The 21,334-nt window shown below is 47.0% G+C and overlaps 1 protein-coding gene across 1 annotated transcript in view; it reads right to left on the minus strand.

Moving 5' to 3' along the window:
- LOC149433143 (ribosomal protein S6 kinase alpha-5) overlaps nt 1-21,334 on the minus strand; it is a 119,122-nt gene that overhangs the window by 69,194 nt on the left and 28,594 nt on the right. The window contains exon 3 of the mRNA XM_089664597.1: nt 17,440-17,555. Coding sequence (XP_089520723.1) covers nt 17,440-17,555 — 116 coding nt within the window. The remainder of the gene's footprint in view (nt 1-17,439; nt 17,556-21,334) is intronic.

Consider the following 21,334-nt stretch of genomic DNA (forward strand, 5'->3'; position numbering starts at 1 on the left):
TTGTCATATAATACCCTTTAAGATATTGTTTATACAATAGATTGTCACAGTTGGAAGTAGTAGCGCTGTTCAACTTATTTCTCACATATGGAAGTGTGCCGGGTGCTAAAGATGTTTCAGCCAGCATAGCTCCTGAATTTAGCAAAGGTAAGTGGCCGCAAGGGTAAGTATTCAAGACCACTTTGCCACTGACAGCAATGGTCTCACACCAACAATCTGGAAGCATGTTGGCTGGTTCCTCATCATGTGATTACCATGGCAGTCAATGAGGGTGATCACATGTTTTTGTTTACATAACATACCTGCCGCCTTAGCTGTCACTGTGCCTCTCACTCTGACAGCTGCAGCACTTATAGTGAAAGACAGTAAGATTAGAGTGACTTTTATTACAAAATTAAAATGCCCAACGAAATTTATTTTTTTACATTTCTGTCCATTTATCAGCCTATAATAAAAATCTTAGTGTATTTGTTTGCAGTAAATCAAAATCTATTTGTTATATGTACTTAACCCCTTGACGCAGACGTAACACAAATATGCGGCCTCACAGAACTGGGCTTTTTTCCGTGGGGCCGCATATTTGCGAACTTATCTTTCTGCTGGGAGCGCGCCGCACAGCACACTCCTAGAACAAAGACCGCGGTATCACTGAGAGCCCCGGGTCCCGTTCTAATGATCAGGACCTGAGACTCCCGATTCCCGGTCACATGATCGTTGTGATAGCATCTGATTGGATATTACAGTGATCAGTCTCTATACAGCCTGGCCTCCTTGTTTTTTACATTGTATCTCTCTAACTGCTGGGATAGAGGGGGAAAAAAAATGTTTGTTAAAAAAAAAAAGATAAATAAATATTAAAAAATAACATAAAAAATAAAGAAGAAATACCTAGAACAAAGTTTGATCTAGTTCAGTGTCAGGGTAAGTGTTTGGGTCAGGGTCAAAGAAAGAAAAAAAAGAAGATAAATATTAAAAAAGAAAATAAAAAAAAGAAAAAATATCAAGATCAAGGTTTGATCTAGTTCAGTGTCAGGGTAAGTGTTTGGGTCAAGGTCAGGGTCAAAGGTCAAGGTCAAAGGTCAGGATTTAAAAAAAAATTGATGTCAGTGTGTTTTAGGTAAGCAAAAAAACAAAATGCGCACTATTGTTTCTGGGCTGTACTCCGGGTACAAACAACAAATAACATACACATATATGGTATCACTGCGATCGTCAAGAGCTGGAAAATGTATTTTGGGTTGTTCTTTGATGGTAGGTTTTGGTAGTAACAAGAAACACACAGCTAAATTAAAAAAAATTATAATTTTTTTTACTATTTTGGGCCAGTTTTCCTTTGATAATAAAAAAAAATCAGGAGATATCCATTACCATTTACCACCAAATGAAAGCCCAATTTGTCCTGAAAAATACGCGGTATAATCCACCTGGATGTACAAAGTAGTTACGATGACATGTACGGTTTTACTAACACAGGTCAACGTTGCAAAATTGTGCTTAGGCATTTAGATTTGTTTTACCCTTAGGCGTGAAGGGGTTAAAGTGGAACTAAAGGCAGAAATACTCACCTATTCTCCAACGGTCCAATGCCTTCCTGATCCCTCGCTGGCACCGACATCTTATCCCTGGCTTCTTACCGATGCTGGTTTCCAGCCGTCTTGATTGACTGGTGCGGGATGACGTCCCTCCTACTCATGGGACTTGGGAGTCATTCATCCCGGTACACTGGCACTGTGCTGGAAATGTAAACTTAAACATGTACATTTCTCAGAGGATTGCAAATAGGCAGGCAAGTGTATTTTATTGCAGAAGAGACAATGCAAGTCTTTTCTGCAATAAAAGGACTGCCTGGTCAACATTTAAATTTTTTACATTTAGTTCCACTTTTAAGAAAAAATATTTTATTCAGGTAGGCAAATTAGATATAGGGGGAGATTTACCAAAACTGGTGCACACAGATTCTGGTGCTGCTGTTCACAGTAACCAATCAGCTCCTAACTTCAACTCGTTCAATCAAAGTGTAAAGTGTGAAGTAAAATCTCAAAGATTTTTATCTTCATGCATTCTAAAAGGTAAAAATCCTTCTGTGTGTAGCAGCCCCCCCTAACATTTACCTGAGCCCCTTCTTAATCCAGCAGTGTCCAGGACAGCCTCGGTTCTCCAGGGACGGTCACTTCTGATTGGCTGAGGCAGCAGCAGGAGCCTTTGGCTCGAGCTGCTATCACAGCCAATGAACCAAGCAGGAGAGGAAGGGGACCAGGGCGGGGCCAAGCAGCAGTTCTGTGTGTGAATGGCCACGTAGCCCACCCGACAGAAGGGAAGGGCCAGGAGCGCTGAAGGGGGACCCGAGAAGAGGAAGATTCAGGCTGCTCTGTGCAAAACCACCACACACAGCACATAAATGTAACATGTTTGTTATTTTTAAGAGAAAAAAAAAAAACAAGACTTTAGTATCACTTTAACCTCTTCGCACCGGCCGCACTCAAATGTGCGGCCTCCTGGCCTTGACGCCGAGCGCCCGCACATTTGCGTGCAATTAAGAAAAACATATGTGCTGAGAGCGCGCGCCCTGCACGCTCCCAGCACACGTCCGGTACTCACGGAAAGAGGAGATCTGAACCTTTCCTGATCATGTGACCGCTGTGACGGCGAATCACGGCGGTCACATGACCTTAAATCCCCGCCTCCCGGCTTCTGAACCCCTTAACGGGCCGGGAGGCGACGGTGCCAAGGGGTTAAGCTTTGACAATAAAACCTGGAAGCTGGTTTTTATGCACTGCTGCACCAGATTCTGCACGCAGCAGCTTTAGTAAATCTCCTCCAAAAAGTGAATAGTAATGTTAACCCTTTGAGGACCGTAAGATTTTGGAACGCCAAAAGAATCAATTTTTTGGTTTTTTAAGTTTGTACACTTCAGTTGCTGTAACTAAGCCATTTCATGAAATAATTGGCAAAAAGCTAGATCCATTTGTTGTTTGTTGACAAGAACTAATATTTTGACTCAAACCAAAAAAAAAAAAAAAGATTTAAGTTCTTAATCAGATGATACACGCAATTAAAAACATGGGACAAATACGTCCCTTGGTCCTCAAAGGGTTAACCGACTAAGCGCCTTTTCTTATCTGTGCAGTTCTATGAGGTGGGTTAATGCGCGCCGCAATATGGAGGTCCATTCCTTTTAAGAGGAAACCAAGGCCCCCCAATAAATTTTAAATCAGAGCTGCCTAATTTTGCAGGTCTGACGGGGATCCGGTGCTCCTAACTTTGGTTTGGACATTTAGGCTTCAATTACCCCTGGTGATGCATGAAAAAAACCACCCTATTCTGAATGTTCACCTCATTCTGCAGCAGGATCCCCTCTGCCCTGAAAGGTAAGCAGATCCTGCAAACAAAATACGCATATTGCTGAGATCAGGGGCGGACTGACAACTCATGGGGCCCCCGGGCAATAGGGGATCATGGGGCCCCTGTGTCCTTGCCCAAACTCAAAAAAGCCTATGAAAAAGGTCCCAGGGGCATCTCATGGGGTCCCCTACTGACCCCGGGCCCTCGGGCAGTGCCCGAGTCTCCAAATGGTCAGTCCCCCCCTGGCTGAGATACCAGCCGCAAAACAAACCGAGCGGTTGTCTCATGGTGCTTATTATAACTCAGGAAATATATTACTGTATATGTAAGTCAAATATTTATAAAAGTACAGCACTGCCATCTTAAAAGAGATGGCAAAACACGTTCATCAAAATCCAGAAAATAAAAAAAAAAATAAAAAGGCTGAAAAATTTGTCTCATTGTTCATACAGACATGCTTTAGAGAAAACAAGATTCCCAAATCTTGAAGCGACAATGGAAAAAGCTAGAAGCAGATGTTTGCAGGCTGGAATAAATGGCAGTATAATTTTATAATCTATTTGTGCTAAACACCAGTGGAAATGAATGCGCAGTTGGCCACAGTGGCAAAATGAATTATTTAAATGGTCCCTCCACCCACTGTCCTAAAACAAGGAAAAGTCCTCTTGTTGATTACACGTGTGAAGGCAGCGATGGTATGCAAATGCCTTATGTTTCAAAGGGCCAAGCTGAAAAAATTATAATGGTCTTTGGTCAATTTTTTTTTTGTGTTAGTTTACAAGTTTATAAATGTATTTTTCAACATTTTAATTTAATAATATTGCTAAATTCAGATTGAATGAAACCCACCCACCGCGCCCTGTGTCCTGCCGGGGGGGGGGTGTCCTGGTGTCACTGCTCAGGTTGTGGTTCCCCCTTCTCTGCTGATGATTGATGGGGAGCCTTCAAGGATCTCACCCCCTCTCTACCCAGACACAGGCTCTGCACACTTGGGCTGACCTCACATGCTAGGAACAGTTCTGATGATCAGTCTTGCAGGGGTTAAATATCTTTCTAAAAAAAAAAAAAGAAAATAAAAAAAAAAAGAACTGAAACAGTTAATGGATAACTTTACCTGTTAAGAATAAATATTAAATGTACATCTTTTTGCAGGTAAAAAAAAATGTGCATTTATTTTTTATTGGGTACCTGCAGAGCATTTCACCCATGATCAGCAGATCATGGGTGCAATGTCAGGCTCCTGCAGACTGTCAGTGTAGCTGTCTTCCCATACCTCGTACGAACAAGAAGTTACTAAATGACAGGGAGGATCAATGAACTACCTAGAGCGGGTGTCGGCAACCCGCGGCTCCAGAGCCGCATGCGGCTCTTTTTCATCTTTGCTGCGGCTCCGGAGCACACTGCCCACCAGGTGACAGGCAATAGGGTTTCAGTGGTCGGCAAGCCGCGGATCGCAAGCCACATGCGGCTCTTCTGTGTGCCGGGCGCCCGCTCCCCTCCCTCCTCTCGGGCGGCCGCCTCAAAAGTCAGGACTCTTTTAATCCGGCCCGCGGAGCGTGGAACATTAGCTGTCAGGATGTAGGCGGGGCAGCCAGGATGTAGGCGGGGAAGCGTGACGAACTCCTCTCACAGTCCGCCCTGAAGACCGGAACACAGCGCGGGAACACAGCGAGAGGAACGCGCGGAGCAAAGGTAAGTGAATTGAGACAATATGGGGAATTAATTACTATAGGGGGGATGAATTACTATGGGGGATGAATTATTTTATGGAGGATTAATTACTATGGGGGATGAATTACTATATGGGGGATGAATTACTATGGAGGATGAATTACTATAAGGAGGATGAATTACTATGGAGGATGAATTACTATATGGGGGATGAATTACTATAGGGGGGATGAATTACTATAGGGGGGATGAATTACTATATGGGGGATGAATTACTATAGGGGGGATGAATTACTATGGGGGATGAATTACTATAGGGGGGATGAATTACTATATGGGGGATGAATTACTATGGGGGATGAATTACTATATGGGGGATGAATTACTATGGAGGATGAATTACTATATGGGGGATGAATTACTATAGGGGGGATGAATTACTATAGGGGGGATGAATTACTATATGGGGGATGAATTACTATAGGGGGGATGAATTACTATGGGGGATGAATTACTATAGGGGGGATGAATTACTATATGGGGGATGAATTACTATGGGGGATGAATTACTATATGGGGGATGAATTACTATATGGGGGATGAAGCTAACTGCACGATCCTGTATATAGCATTAAGGTAAGAAACAATATATGCAGTGTCGGATTTGTTTTAAATGTTGCAATGGTTTTGCGGCTCCCAGTCTTTTTTTTCCCTTCGGAAACGGGTCCAAGTGGCTCTTTATGTCTTAAAAGTTGCAGACCCCTGACCTAGAGCATATATCAGCGTGCTGGTACTTCATTGAAAACTGCAAGCCATCAGTCACAATAGCTGCTAGTAGCTGTAGCTCCCTCATTCACAGAACTCTGTGAATGAATGATGCGGCCAAGTGGGCAGAGCCCAACATGGCCGCAATTTTAAAAAAATTGTTACAGTAGATGTGGGGAGAAGATCCCCGTACTGCTGTCACAATGTGGACTAGGGGGAGGTAGTAAACCACCGCAGAGCTGCTGTTAGAAACCACAGGGCCCCATACAGCCAACCTGACAGGGACCTCCAAAGCACAGGGGCCCCCTACAGCCAACCTGACAACACCCCCCATTCCCACAAAAAAACACAGTTTACTATGCTTCAATTATGAACACAGTGATTGGTACCAATTACTCATTGTGTTCATTCAGGAAAGGAAGGGGTTGGTAAATGTGACATATTTACCAGACCCTCTCCCCCAATCTCCATCCTGAAGGATCCTTTTGTATGCTTGCAGCTGCCGGTGGGAAGGAGAGGAGGGAAGCCGGCAACATCACAGAGGTGGGGGCAGCAGAGGGAAATGTATGGAGGACAAGGTGGGTGATGGGCAATTACTGTAACTGTTTCCCTGCATAGTTCTCTCTGCAGCAGCTGAAAGCCAAGGAGGGAGAGGAGAAGAAGCCAACTTTCAGCTGCTGCAGAGACAGCCATACAGGGGATCGGTTCCAGTAATTGCCGATCAATCTCCCTGCCCACATCCAATTCACCTAGCTGCCAGGGCCCCCCTGCTGACCTGGGCCCCATACAGTAGGACTGGTGGTACCCCCTTATCCACAACCATGAACCACCCAAACAATCACCCAAATAGTGAAGGGCAACACCTAAGGGGGTCTCTCACAGTTCTCAGTGTAAAGGCTTAATTATTCATTAAAGCAGAACTCCAGGAATTGACACCCTTTTGAAAATACAGTGCCTTGAAAAAGTATTCATACCCCTTGAAATTTTCTACATGTTGTCATGTTACAACCAAAAACATAAATGTATTTGTTTGGGATTTTATGTGACAGACCAACACAAAATGGCACATAATTATGAAGTGGAAGGAAAATGATTAATGGTTTGCAAAATTTTATACAAATTGATATCTGAAAAGTGTGGCATGCATTTGTATTCAGGCCCCCGGAGCAAATACTTTGTAGGACCCCCTTTCGCTGCAATTCCAGTTGCAAGTCTTTTTAGGGATGTCTCTTTGCACATCTAGAGAGGGACATGTCTGTCCATTCTTCTTTGCAGAATCCCTCAAGCTCTGTCAGATTGGATGGAGGGCGTCTGCGAACAGCAATTTTTCAGTCTTGCCACAGATTCTCCATTGGATTTGGGTCTGGACTGTGACTGGGCCATTCCAACACATGAAGATGCTTTGATCGGAACCATTCCTTTGTCGCTCTGGCTGGATGTTTCGGGTCGTTGTCCTGCAGGAAGGGGAACCTCCGCCCCGGTCTCAAGTCTTTTGCAGACTCGAACAGGTTTTCTTCTAAGATTGCCCTGTATTTGGCTCCATCCATATTCCCATCAACTCTGACCAGCTTCCCTGTCCCTGCTGAAGAAAAGCATCCCCACCACATGATGCTGCCACCACCATGTTTCACGGTGGGGATAGTGTGTTCAGGGAGATGTGTAATGTTAGTTTTCTGTTACACATAGCATTTTGCTTTTAGGCCAAAAAGTCCCATGTTGGTCTCCTCTGACCAGAGCCCCTACTTGCACGTTTGCGGTTTCCCTCACATGGCTTCTCACAAACTGCAAACGGGACTTCTTATGGCTTTCTTCCAACAATGGCTTTCTTCTTGTCACTCTTCCATAAAGGACAGATTTGTGAAGTGCATGACTAATAGTTGTCCTGTGGACAGATTCTCCTACCCAAGCTGTGGATCTCTGCAGCTCCCATGGGACTCTTGGCTGCTTCTCTGATGAATGCTCTCCTTGCCCGGCCTGTCAGTGTAGGTGGACAACCAGGTGGAAAAAAAAAATTCCTGGAGTTCTGCCTTAAAGCATATACAAGGCCAATGCATATAGGGAATCTGTGCTCACTTCCTCAGTGCTTTACTCAGGAGATTGGAAAATTTGGGTTACAGAATGAACAATGGCAAAAAAAGATTATGCTGGATATTTTTGAAAAACCTTGGCAGAACAACACATAAGGAAGTGGAGATTCTCATATATATTTTTTGGGGAAGATATTTTCCAAGGCTGAGCTTAATGTTTATAATCTATATAGTTTGAGCCTACTTTAGCCAAAAATGGCAGCTAACCTAAAGTGACAGGACACAGCAAAGTTATAAAAATGTCAGCGGTCTCATTTTCTATGCAGTGGTGGGTAGATCTGAATACATAATTGTGAAGTGGAAGTGTAGCTATGGCACATAAAAGTAACTGCTTCATGTGGGAGTAATGGCAGCTAACTATTGGATTTTAGTGGTTGCTTTAGTACATCTAACCATCATTTATTGTCCATGTACAGAATGTTTTGGTAAGAAGCAAGTGAAGGGATACACATCTCGCTGCACTGGATTTGCAAATTAAAGTCACAGTACACCTAAAGGCAGCTGAAGACAAGCTTAGTTTTTTGGAGGACGCTGGGACACGTTTTGAGGTGCGCTCTGTGGCCATCAACCATTTAGAATTACTTGTACACAGTCCAATCGCCTCCATTAAAAGAGAAAAATCAGTAGGTGGTTGGCTGCTGTGGGCAAATAAGAGGTTCACTTTAATCCAGGCCTTCACAGTGGGCAAATAAGAGGTTCACTTTAATGCAGGCCTTCACAGTGGGCAAATAAGAGGCTCACTTTAATCCAGGCCTTCATAGTGGGCAAATAAGAGGTTCACTTTAATGCAAGCCTCCACAGTGGGCAAATAAGAGGCTCATTTTAATGCAGGCCTCCCCAGTGGGCACAAAAGAGGTTCACTTTAATGCAAGCCTCCACAGTGGGCAAATAAGAGGTTCACTGTAATGCAGGCCTTCACAGTGGGCAAATAAGAGGTTCACTGTAATGCAGGCCTTCACAGTGGGCAAATAAGATGTTCATTTTAATGCAGGCCTTCACAGTGGGCAAATAAGATGTTCATTTTAATGCAGGCCTTCACAGTGGGCAAATAAGATGTTCATTTTAATGCTGGCCTTCACAGTGGGCAAATAAGATGTTCATTTTAATGCAGGCCTTCACAGTGGGCAAATAAGATGTTCATTTTAATGCAGGCCTTCACAGTGGGCAAATAAGATGTTCATTTTAATGCTGGCCTTCACAGTGGGCATATAAGAGGTTCACTTTAATGTAGGCCTCCACAGTGGGCAAATAAGAGGCTAACTTTAATCCAGGCCTTCACAGTGGGCAAATAAGAGGTTCACTTTAATCCAGGCCTTCACAGTGAGCAAATAAGAGGTTCACTTTAATCCAGGCCTTCACAGTGGGCAAATAAGAGGTTCACTTTAATCCAGGCCTTCACAGTGAGCAAATAAGAGGTTCACTTTAATCCAGGCCTTCACAGTGGGCAAATAAGAGGTTCACTTTAATCCAGGCCTTCACAGTGAGCAAATAAGAGGTTCACTTTAATCCAGGCCTTCACAGGGGGCAAATAAGAGGTTCACTTTAATCCAGGCCTTCACAGTGAGCAAATAAGAGGTTCACTTTAATCCAGGCCTTCACAGTGGGCAAATAAGAGGTTCACTTTAATGCTGGCCTTCACAGTGGGCAAATAAGAGGTTCACTTTAATGCAGGCCTCCACAGTGGGCAAATAAGAGGTTCATTTTAATGCTGGCCTTCACAGTGGGCAAATAAGAGGTTCACTTTAATCCAGGCCTTCACAGTGGGCAAATAAGAGGTTCACTTTAATGCTGGCCTTCACAGTGGGCAAATAAGAGGTTCATCTGAACGCAGGCCTTCACAGTGGGCAAATAAGAGGTTCATTTTAATGCTGGCCTTCACAGAGGGCAAATAGGTTCACTTTAACAGAGGCCTTCACAGCGGGCAAATAAGAGGTTCACTTTAATGCAGGCCTTCACAGTGGGCAAATAAGAGGTTCACTAATACGCTTCCCCACCGCTCCATTCAGCTGCCAAGGGGTGCAAGATATGAGTGTATAGTGTGTATATATATATATATATATATATATATATATATATAATTAAAAAAGGGGCAGACTTGATCCACTTGTTTTTTTTTTCTGCCATCACTCTTCTATGTTACTATCAATGCTTAAAGTGCACGTGGCTCATTGCACACAGGAGCAGCAGGGCGCAGATGTTTCCTTGATGCTGTGTGGTGGGAAGAGAGAGCGCAATGTGCATGCATGACCCAATTTCGATCCAGTGCTATGCCCGAGAGCAGCGGCTCTCTCCCTCCTCACAGGGCAGATTAATAGCAGCCAACTCCCGCTGCTGTCAATCAAATTCTGCGAGGAGAGAGTGGGTGGAGGGGGTGTCTATAGACGCAGACAGGGCAGTTTGGAACTGAGCCCCCACGAATGCCCCCATAGAAAGTGGCTTTCTATGGGAGCACTCATCGAAGAAGAGGAACCAGTAGTGCCGGCAGAATTGGAGCTGCTCTGTGAAAAAACATTGCAGGTAAGTATGACATGTTTATTATTTTAATTAAAAAACAAACAAACAAACAATGCTTTACAATCATTTTAAAGACTTCCTGTGTTCCTGAAGAGATGAGAGAAAAATACTTGAGGTCGTAAGAAAGCATAATGATCTCGCTGTGATATTGGGCATCACTGGGAAACTGATTTTCTTAAGCTGGCCATAGACAGTTTGAATCTCTACCTAGTTTTGAACCATGTATGGGCAGGCTGAATGTACCCCAGTTGAACAATCGATCAATTTGGGTACAACCAGCCTGCTGGATATTACATGCGATTATCGCTAGCGGCTGTTCTAGCTGCCAGCAATAATCACAGTCTTCTCTCAGTGGGGACGGATTCCTTTGTCCACCCAAATCCCGGCCCTGGCGGGAGAACACAATAGCTCGGCAGGACGGATTCCCCTGTCAAAACTTTCTGTGTTGATGGGGGAATCGAGCAATTTTCTTAACTGCAACCAGTGGCGTATTTAGGTTTTGTGCTGTCCTAGGCAACACAAAAATTCCCCCCCCAACCTCACCCAAAGAGAGAGCCTGACATTGACCAACAACGCCCCTGGCCCCCCAAGAGTGGCTTCCACTACCATCTCCCCCCATACACCGGCAAACCACCCCCTACCCCCACCCCGACGCTACTGAGAAAGACACTCCCCTTCGCAGCTCCAGACATTATTATTATTATTATTATACAGTATTTATAAAGCGCCAATAGTTCGCTCAGCGCTGTACATTACAGAGGGGGACAGAACATGTGACAGAACAATAACAATACAATACACAAGGGGATCGAGGGCCCTGCTCCTTGGAGCTTACAATCTAGGAGGGAGGGGATAGTGGCACAGGAGGAGATAGCTGTGGGGGATGGAGTGGTAGGAAGAGTGGAGGAGGTCGGCAATTAGCAGGGGGTGGGGTAGGCTTCCCTGAAGAGATGGGTTTTCAGGGTGCGGCTAAAGGAGAGGAGAGTAGGTGATAGTCTGATGGATTGGGGTAGGGAGTTCCAGAGGATGGGTGATGCCCTGGAGAAGTCCTTGAGGAGGGCATGGGAGGAGGAGACCAGGGAACTAGAGAGAAGGAGGTCTTGTGAGGAGCGGAGAGTGCATTTTGGGTGGTATTTGGATATTAGGTCAGTGATGTAGTTTGGGGCAGTATTATGGACAGCTTTGTACGTTAGTGTGAGCATTTTGAATTTGATCCGTTGGGCAATCGGAAGACATCCCTGGGAACAAGAGTCAGGCTCTGCATACACCGTCAAGCAGCCCGCAGACTCTCTTGGATCCCACCTGCTCCCCATGGTGCATGTGTCCCTTCTTCCGTCCCTTCTTCTGGGTGGCAGTGCTGTCCCCCTGAAAAATGCCTCCCTAGGCCAATGCCTTGTGGTAAATACACCCCGGGGTGCAACCTGTGGTTGCAGGAAAGAAATTTGCGCCGTCTCTGGCCTGCCTTATTCACTACAGATTAATCGTTTTTTACAGTAGAGCAACAAAGTCTGGTTACTCAGTGCAACACGGGTAACTGTGCCAAAGGCTGAACTGAAGGGCAATTACAGAGATGGCGACTCCACCCTGATCTGTTGATTTCTGAGGAAATCAATCAAGTGCATACAACATGACATACACCAGAACAACTCAGATTATAGACACGTGTGGAAAAAGAAAGGCAACGTGGACAGCTTTGTATGAGGAAAAGCCGAACTCTTACACTCGTTCTGTAATATACAAGCCCGACTCTAGACAAAAAATTGAAAGTATCCTTTTTTCTTAGTGGGGAAGAAAAAGAAATTGATTGCTGTTGGATAATCTGCTGGGGGGGGGGGGGGGGATTTATCCCACATACATTTTCCGAAAGAAACTGACAGATCTAAAAACCTGAAAGGGTTTCAAATTCTTTACTACTGTCAAATAAATAAGTAAATACAATTTTAACTGGAGTTGGTATTTATTTTCAGCATTTCTTGCCAAGGTACTGATGATGCGACTCTGCCAGAAGACCCTGAGGGACTGACATCCACTGACATCTGTCCTCCAGGTCCCTAGAAGTCAGCAGAAACTACATGCTTGTGGCTTTTCTATGGTCACATGTCCAGGGACAGGGATTTACCAGCATTTCAAGGATACATATTACTTAATAGGGAATTATTATTATTATACAGTATTTATATAGCGCCAAAGGGTTTGCTCAGCGCTGTACATTAGAATGGGGGACAGAACATGAGACAGTACAGTAGCAAAACAATACACGATACACGAGGGTTAGAGGGCCCTGCCCTTTCGAGCTTACAGTCTAGGAGGGAGGGGATGGTGATACAGGAGGAGATGGCTGTGGGGGATGGAATGAAGTGAGGAGTGGAGGGGATCGGCTGTTAGGTGAGGGTGGGGTAGGCTTCCCTGAAAAGATGGGTTTTCAGGGTGCGCCTAAGGGTGAGGAGGGTAGGAGACAATCTGATGGATTGGGGAAGTGAGATCCAGAGGATGGGGGAAGCTCTGGAGAAGTCCTGCAGTCGGGCGTGGGAGGTGAAGACCAGGAAGATAAAGAGTAGGTCTTGTGAGGAGCGAAGATTACAGGTAGGGTGGTATTTGGGTATCAGGTCGGTGAGGTAGTTTGGGGCGGCGTTGTGAATGGCTTTGTATGTCAGTGTTAGTAGTTTGAATTTGATGCGTTGGGCAATCGGGATCCAGTGGAGGGAATGACAGAGGGGGGTGGCAGAAGTGGATCGGTTGGTAAGGTGGATGAGTCTGGCCGCTGAGTTCAGGATAGACTGGAGCGGGGATAGCTTGTTTTGGGGTAGGCCGGTGAGGAGGGAGTTGCAGTAGTCCAGGCGTGAGATAATAAGGGAGTGAACGAGTAGATTAGAAGTGTCTGGGGTTAGGAACGGACGTATTTTGGAGATGTTGCAGAGGTGGAACCTGCATGCGGTAGTCAGCGATTGGGCATGGGGTTGGAAGGACAGGTTAGAGTCTAGGATGACATCTAGGACCTTGGCTTGTGTGGTGGGACTGATGGTAGCGTTGTTAATCGTGATGGAGAGAATGGGGGGGGGGCGCGGGCTGGGGGGAGAATTAGGAGCTCGGTTTTGGAAAGGTTCAGTTTGAGGAAGTGGAGCGACATCCAGTCCGATATGTCGTTCAGTAGGTGGGCGATACGGGCGGAGAATGAAGGGGTGAGGTGAGGAGTGGAGAGGTAAATTTGCATGTCTTCGGTGTAGAGGTGATAGTTGAAGCCGTGGGAGAGTATCAGCTTGCCGAGGGAAGAGGTGTAGATGGAGAAGAGAAGGGGCCCGAGGACAGAGCCTTGGGGGACCCCAACAGAGAGGGGGAGAGAGGGGGAGGTGGTAGCATTATAGGTAACACTGAAGGAGCGTTGGGATAGATAGGAGGAGAACCAGGAGAGAGCAGAATCTCTGATGCCGAGGGAGTGTAATTTGTGTGAAGTATTGTCTCAGGTGTTAGGCTGCATTTTCTGGCTCTTCATAAGCATAACAGTTCCACTAGGTATTAGAAACATCCTAAACCTGACTCACACCAATACTCTCCTCTCCTGAAATACTCTGCACTGCTGGAGGACTCCGCTCCTTCCTCTATAACTCTCCTCTCCTGAAATACTCTGCACTGCCGGAGGACTCCGCTCCTTCCTCTATAACTCTCCTCTCCTGAAATACTCTGCACTGCCGGAGGACTCCGCTCCTTCCTCTATAACTCCTCTCCTGAAATACTCTGCTCTGCTGGAGGACTCCGCTCCTTCCTCTATAACTCCTCTCCTGAAATACTCTGCTCTGCTGGAGGACTCCGCTCCTTCCTCTATAACTCCTCTCCTGAAATAGTCTGCACTGCTGGAGGACTCCGCTCCTTCCTCTATAACTCCTCTCCTGAAATACTCTGCTCTGCTGGAGGACTCCGCTCCTTCCTCTATAACTCTCCTCTCCTGAAATACTCTGCACTGCTGGAGGACTCCGCTCCTTCCTCTATAACTCTCCTCTCCTGAAATACTCTGCACTGCCGGAGGACTCCGCTCCTTCCTCTATAACTCCTCTCCTGAAATACTCTGCACTGCCGGAGGACTCCGCTCCTTCCTCTATAACTCTCCTCTCCTGAAATACTCTGCACTGCCGGAGGACTCCGCTCCTTCCTCTATAACTCTCCTCTCCTGAAATACTCTGCATTGCTGGAGGTCTCCGCTCCTTCCACTATAACTCCTCTCCTGAAATAGTCTGCACTGCTGGAGGACTCCGCTCCTTCCTCTATAACTCTCCTCTCCTGAAATACTCTGCACTGCCGGAGGACTCCGCTCCTTCCTCTATAACTCTCCTCTCCTGAAATACTCTGCATTGCTGGAGGTCTCCGCTCCTTCCACTATAACTCCTCTCCTGAAATACTCTGCATTGCTGGAGGTCTCCGCTCCTTCCACTATAACTCTCCTCTCCTGAAATACTCTGCACTGCCGGAGGACTCCGCTCCTTCCTCTATAACTCTCCTCTCCTGAAATACTCTGCATTGCTGGAGGTCTCCGCTCCTTCCACTATAACTCCTCTCCTGAAATACTCTGCACTGCCGGAGGACTCCGCTCCTTCCTCTATAACTCTCCTCTCCTGAAATACTCTGCACTGCTGGAGGACTCCGCTCCTTCCTCTATAACTCTCCTCTCCTGAAATACTCTGCACTGCCGGAGGACTCCGCTCCTTCCTCTATAACTCTCCTCTCCTGAAATACTCTGCACCGCTGGAGGACTCCGCTCCTTCCTCTATAACTCTCCTCTCCTGAAATACTCTGCACTGCTGGAGGTCTCCGCTCCTTCCTCTATAACTCTCCTCTCCTGAAATACTCTGCGCTGCTGGAGGACTCCGCTCCTTCCTCTATAACTCCTCTCCTGAAATACTCTGCGCTGCTGGAGGACTCCGCTCCTTCCTCTATAACTCCTCTCCTGAAATACTCTGCGCTGCTGGAGGACTCCGCTCCTTCCTCTATAACTCTCCTCTCCTGAAATACTCTGCTCTGCCGGAGGACTCCGCCCCTTCCTCTATAACTCTCCTCTCCTGAAATACTCTGCTCTGCTGGAGGACTCCGCCCCTTCCTCTATAACTCCTCTCCTGAAATACTCTGCTCTGCTGGAGGACTCCGCCCCTTCCTCTATAACTCTCCTCTCCTGAAATACTCTGCACTGCTGGAGGACTCCGCCCCTTCCTCTATACCTCTCCTCTCCTGAAATACTCTGCGCTGCTGTAGGACTCCGCCCCTTCCTCTATAACTCTCCTGTCCTGAAATACTCTGCGCTGCTGGAGGACTCCGCCCTTTCCTCTATAACTCCTCTCCTGAAATATTCTGCTCTGCTGGAGGACTCCGCTCCTTCCTCTATAACTCTCCTCTCCTGAAATACTCTGCGCTGCCGGAGGACTCCGCTCCTTCCTCTATACCTCCTCTCCTGAAATACTCTGCACTGCTGGAGGACTCCGCTCCTTCCTCTATAACTCCTCTCCTGAAATACTCTGCACTGCTGGAGGACTCCACTCCTTCCTCTATAACTCCTCTCCTGAAATACTCTGCACTGCTGGAGGACTCCGCTCCTTCCTCTATAACTCTCCTCTCCTGAAATACTCTGCGCTGCTGGAGGACTCCTCTCCTTCCTCTATAACTCTCCTCTCCTGAAATACTCTGCTCTGCTGGAGGACTCCGCCCCTTCCTCTATAACTCCTCTCCTGAAATACTCTGCTCTGCTGGAGGACTCCGCCCCTTCCTCTATAACTCTCCTCTCCTGAAATACTCTGCACTGCTGGAGGACTCCGCCCCTTCCTCTATAACTCTCCTCTCCTGAAATACCCTGCGCTGCTGGAGGACTCCGCCCCTTCCTCTATAACTCTCCTGTCCTGAAATACTCTGCGCTGCTGGAGGACTCCGCCCCTTCCTCTATAACTCCTCTCCTGAAATATTCTGCTCTGCTGGAGGACTCCGCTCCTTCCTCTATAACTCTCCTCTCCTGAAATACTCTGAGCTGCTGGAGGACTCCGCTCCTTCCTCTATAACTCCTCTCCTGAAATACTCTGCACTGCTGGAGGACTCCGCTCCTTCCTCTATAACTCTCCTCTCCTGGAATACTCTGCTCTGCTGGAGGACTCCGCTCCTTCCTCTATAACTCTCCTCTCCTGAAATACTCTGCTGGAGGACTCCGCTCCTTCCTCTATAACTCTCCTCTCCTTAAATACTCTGCTCTGCTGGAGGACTCCGCTCCTTCCTCTATAACTCTCCTCTCCTGAAATACTCTGCGCTGCTGGAGGACTCCGCTCCTTCCTCTATAACTCCTCTCCTGAAATACTCTGCGCTGCTGGAGGACTCCGCTCCTTCCTCTATAACTCTCCTCTCCTGAAATACTCTGCGCTGCTGGAGGACTCCGCTCCTTCCTCTATAACTCTCCTCTCCTGAAATACTCTGCACTGCTGGAGGACTCCGCTCCTTCCTCTATAACTCCTCTCCTGAAATACTCTGCACTGCTGGAGGACTCCGCTCCTTCCTCTATAACTCCTCTCCTGAAATACTCTGCGCTGCTGGAGGACTCCTCTCCTTCCTCTATAACTCTCCTCTCCTGAAATACTCTGCGCTGCTGGAGGACTCCTCTCCTTCCTCTATAACTCTCCTCTCCTGAAATACTCTGCGCTGCTGGAGGACTCTGCTCCTTCCTCTATAACTCCTCTCCTGAAATACTCTGCACTGCGGGAGGACACTTCTCCTTCCTCTATCTAACTCTCCTCTCCCTTCATGAAATACTCTGTGCTTGTGGAGGGCTCCTCTCCTTTTTTTTTTACCCAGTTAGCCATCCTCATTTTCCAACTCGCCTTCTTTCCCCTCCTCGCATCATTGCACTATGGCTATCACATGCAGCATGTCCTTTCTCAGCAAATTCAGCAGGCCGCTACCTCCTACAAGACCCACACCTTCTCTGCTGTGGCTATATAACTTCATCCCCCTTTCCATACATACAAGCATTCCAGCATTTTCCTGTAAACAGAAATTTTTAAATGAAAAAAAAAAAAAAAAACAAAAAAAAAAAACCTACCTTATGCAAGTGTTCAAGAGCCAGTACAATTTCCCCGATATATATCCGTACCTCACGCTCTGTGAATTTCTCCCGCTGAGATAAATGAGTAAATAGTTCTCCACCATTAATATAATCTGCAAAATGCATATAAAAAAAAAGTGAGCTAAAGCGGAACTTCACTCAAATAGAAAGCTATATTAAACCTTTGATAAATAAAAAGTAACAAAAAAGCCTACGTTTGTTTCCTTTCCCTGAGAAAATGCTGCTCCTGGTTCCCTTCAGTGCTGACCACATGCATGACTGCATAGACTCTCGTTCACATGACACCTACTGAAGGAGTGAACCAGAGCTCTGCAGAGATCACGTGACCCAGCACCTACGCCTTCAGACATGTAGACAGGAACCAAGAACAGCATTTACTCGCGGGTGACATCTCAGCCCCTTTATTAGACTTTATTGATCTATAGGGACAGGACATTTATAGTTTGGGGTTAAAATTATCTAGCAAAGGGACACTTAAAAGAAGAACTCCAGGCAGGTACTAAAAAAAAAAATGATTGGCTTCAGGTGATACAGAGATGAAGCAAATCCTCCTACATACGTTGTACCTGTTTATCTTCAGTCTTCTTGTCTCTTCATTCGTTCACAGTGTAGAATTTATAAAACTTGTTTGAGCTTTCAGAAAGCAGGGGACGGAGGGCTGAAATGACACACTGCAGAGCTCAGTGAGGAAAGCTCTGAGAGCTGATTGGAGGGGAAGGAAGGGAAATCACACCCCCCCCCTTCCTCCACACAACTCATAAGAAGAGAACCTAGGCTATCAAACACAGGCTGTGTGCTGGAGCTCCTCCCATCAGCTTTTCTCTCATGCAGATAGCAGAGGAAAAAAGCAGCAGACAGAAATGGCACTTAGTGCTCTTAATGGAGACAAGTACAAGTACACACTATACAAGCAGGGGTCCCCAAACCCCGGGCTGTGGACCAGTGCAGGCCACGCGGTGGGCAGAGCAAGCCAGCAGTGCCACTCTCCAATCACCAGACGGGGCCAGCTACCCTTCTCCCAGCACCACAAAGTGATCATGAAGGAGAATAGGAAGAGGGAGGGAGGGGAGGAGAGCCGGGCAGGCGACAGGATCTCAAAGAGCAATGGTGAGACCCAGGCTGAACCACCCCCCATGAGGTGATAGGCTGCACCCCCAATATCCCCCTCTCCCTGAGATGAAAAGCTTCACCCCCAACACCCGCCTCCCCCGGTCACGGGCTGCAACCAAAACCCGCACCCAAAGCCCCCTTTCCACACCGGTCCGTAGAGGGGTTCAGTTTCGCATGGCCGGTGTGGCAGAACCGTTTCGCCTGGGTTTCCTCGTGCGGAGCAATGCGTCTCAGCCAATGGTCCCCTTGTTCTGCAAGTCTTCCAGTGCTCTGCCAAGGCAGGTATTAGAGCTCAAAACCAATCCTTCCCTGCTATCCCAAACCACGAGTCTGAACTTCGTGTAGGGTGAAATGAATCAATCTTTATTGAACACAGTTCAGTATATACAGCTTCACCCCCACCAGACAGCCTGGCACTGAGTTTTCCCCACCCACAACAAAACCCTACAACCCAACAATACAGTATGAACTCTATAGAAGTGAAAGACTACAAGGTCACATTTCCCTAAACAAACAGTGTAGAATGTCTGTCTACATAACAGCTGCTAAACATATACAGCTTTACCAAGGGGAGAATGGGAAGACCACTTAACAAGCGGAGAACGGGAAGACCACTTAACAAGGGGAGAACGGGAAGACCACTTAACAAGGGGAGAACGGGAAGACCACCTAACAGGGGGAGAACGGGAAGACCACTTAACAAGGGGAGAACGGGAAGACCACTTAACAAGGGGAGAACGGGAAGACCACTTAACAAGGGGAGAACGGGAAGACCACTTAACAAGGGGAGAACGGGAAGACCACTTAACGGGAGAACGGGAAGACCACTTAACAAGGGGAGAACGGGAAGACCACTTAACAAGCGGAGAACGGGAAGACCACGTAACAAGGGGAGAACGGGAAGACCACGTAACAAGGGGAGAACGGGAAGACCACTTAACAAGCGGAGAACGGGAAGACCACGTAACAAGGGGAGAACGGGAAGACCATTTAACAAGGGGAGAACGGGAAGACCACTTAACAAGGGGAGAACGGGAAGACCACTTAACAAGGGGAGAACGGGAAGACCACTTAACAAGGGGAGAACGGGAAGACCACTTAACAAGGGGAGAACGGGAAGACCACTTAACAAGGGGAGAACGGGAAGACCACTTAACAGGGGGAGAACGGGAAGACCACTTAACAGGGGGAGAACGGGAAGACCACTTAACAAGGGGAGAACGGGAAGACCACTTAACAAGGGGAGAACGGGAAGACCACTTAACAAGGGGAGAACGGGAAGACCACTTAACAGGAGGAGAACGGGAAGACCACTTAACAAGGGGAGAACGGGAAGACCACTTAACAAGGGGAGAACGGGAAGACCACTTAACAAGGGGAGAACGGGAAGACCACTTAACAGGGGGAGAACGGGAAGACCACTTAACAGGGGGAGAACGGGAAGACCACTTAACAAGGGGAGAAAGGGAAGACCACTTAACAGGGGGAGAACGGGAAGACCACTTAACAAGGGGAGAACGGGAAGACCACTTAACAAGGGGAGAACGGGAAGACCACTTAACAAGGGGAGAACGGGAAGACCACTTAACAGGGGGAGAACGGGAAGACCACTTAACAGGGGGAGAACGGGAAGACCACTTAACAGGGGGAGAACGGGAAGACCACTTAACAGGGGGAGAACGGGAAGACCACTTAACAGGGGGAGAACGGGAAGACCACTTAACAAGGGGAGAACGGGAAGACCACCTAACAAGGGGAGAACGGGAAGACCACTTAACAAGGGGAGAACGGGAAGACCACTTAACAAGGGGAGAACGGGAAGACCACTTAACAAGGGGAGAACGGGAAGACCACTTAACAAGGGGAGAACGGGAAGACCACTTAACAAGGGGAGAACGGGAAGACCACTTAACAAGCGGAGAACGGGAAGACCACGTAACAAGGGGAGAACGGGAAGACCACTTAACAAGGGGAGAACGGGAAGACCACTTAACAAGGGGAGAACGGGAAGACCACTTAACAAGGGGAGTACGGGAAGACCACTTAACAGGGGGAGAACGGGAAGACCACTTAACAGGGGGAGAACGGGAAGACCACTTAACAGGGGGAGAACGGGAAGACCACTTAACAGGGGGAGAACGGGAAGACCACTTAACAGGGGGAGAACGGGAAGACCACTTAACAGGGGGAGAACGGGAAGACCACTTAACAAGGGGAGAACGGGAAGACCACCTAACAAGGGGAGAACGGGAAGACCACTTAACAAGGGGAGAACGGGAAGACATGTTTTCAATGATAACGGTTAGGCCTTGCTTAAACAGGCCATAGACAAGTCGAAAAATGAAAAAGATTCATGTTGAAACGTTCGTTTTTCGCATCATTTCAAGATCAGCTGCGACAGACGATTCACGTCGAAACGTTCGTTTTTTGCATCATCGGCTGCGACAGACGATTCACGTTGAAACGTTTGTTTTTTGCATCATCGGCTGCGACAGACGATTCACGTCGAAACGTTCGTTTTTGGCCTCTCCGTATCATTGGCTGCAACAAACGATTTTCATGCCACAATCAATGCCTGATCCAACTTGCTGTGTTTTTTTTTTTCAGAAAATCGAAACAAATAATGGCACAATTGTATGCGCTATTTTTGTTTTTTGACTCATCTTTACACTTGCTATCTGAGGTCGGATCGCTGTTTAGAGAGCATTTGACAGACTGTGAGGAGGCATTATATCGCTTCTTCTCTGCCTGTTTTAACTGG

This window comes from Staurois parvus, unplaced genomic scaffold (genome assembly GCF_062004578.1).
Source record: "Staurois parvus isolate SC_StPar_1 unplaced genomic scaffold, SC_StPar_1.0 ptg001958l, whole genome shotgun sequence".
NCBI lineage: Eukaryota > Metazoa > Chordata > Amphibia > Anura > Ranidae > Staurois > Staurois parvus.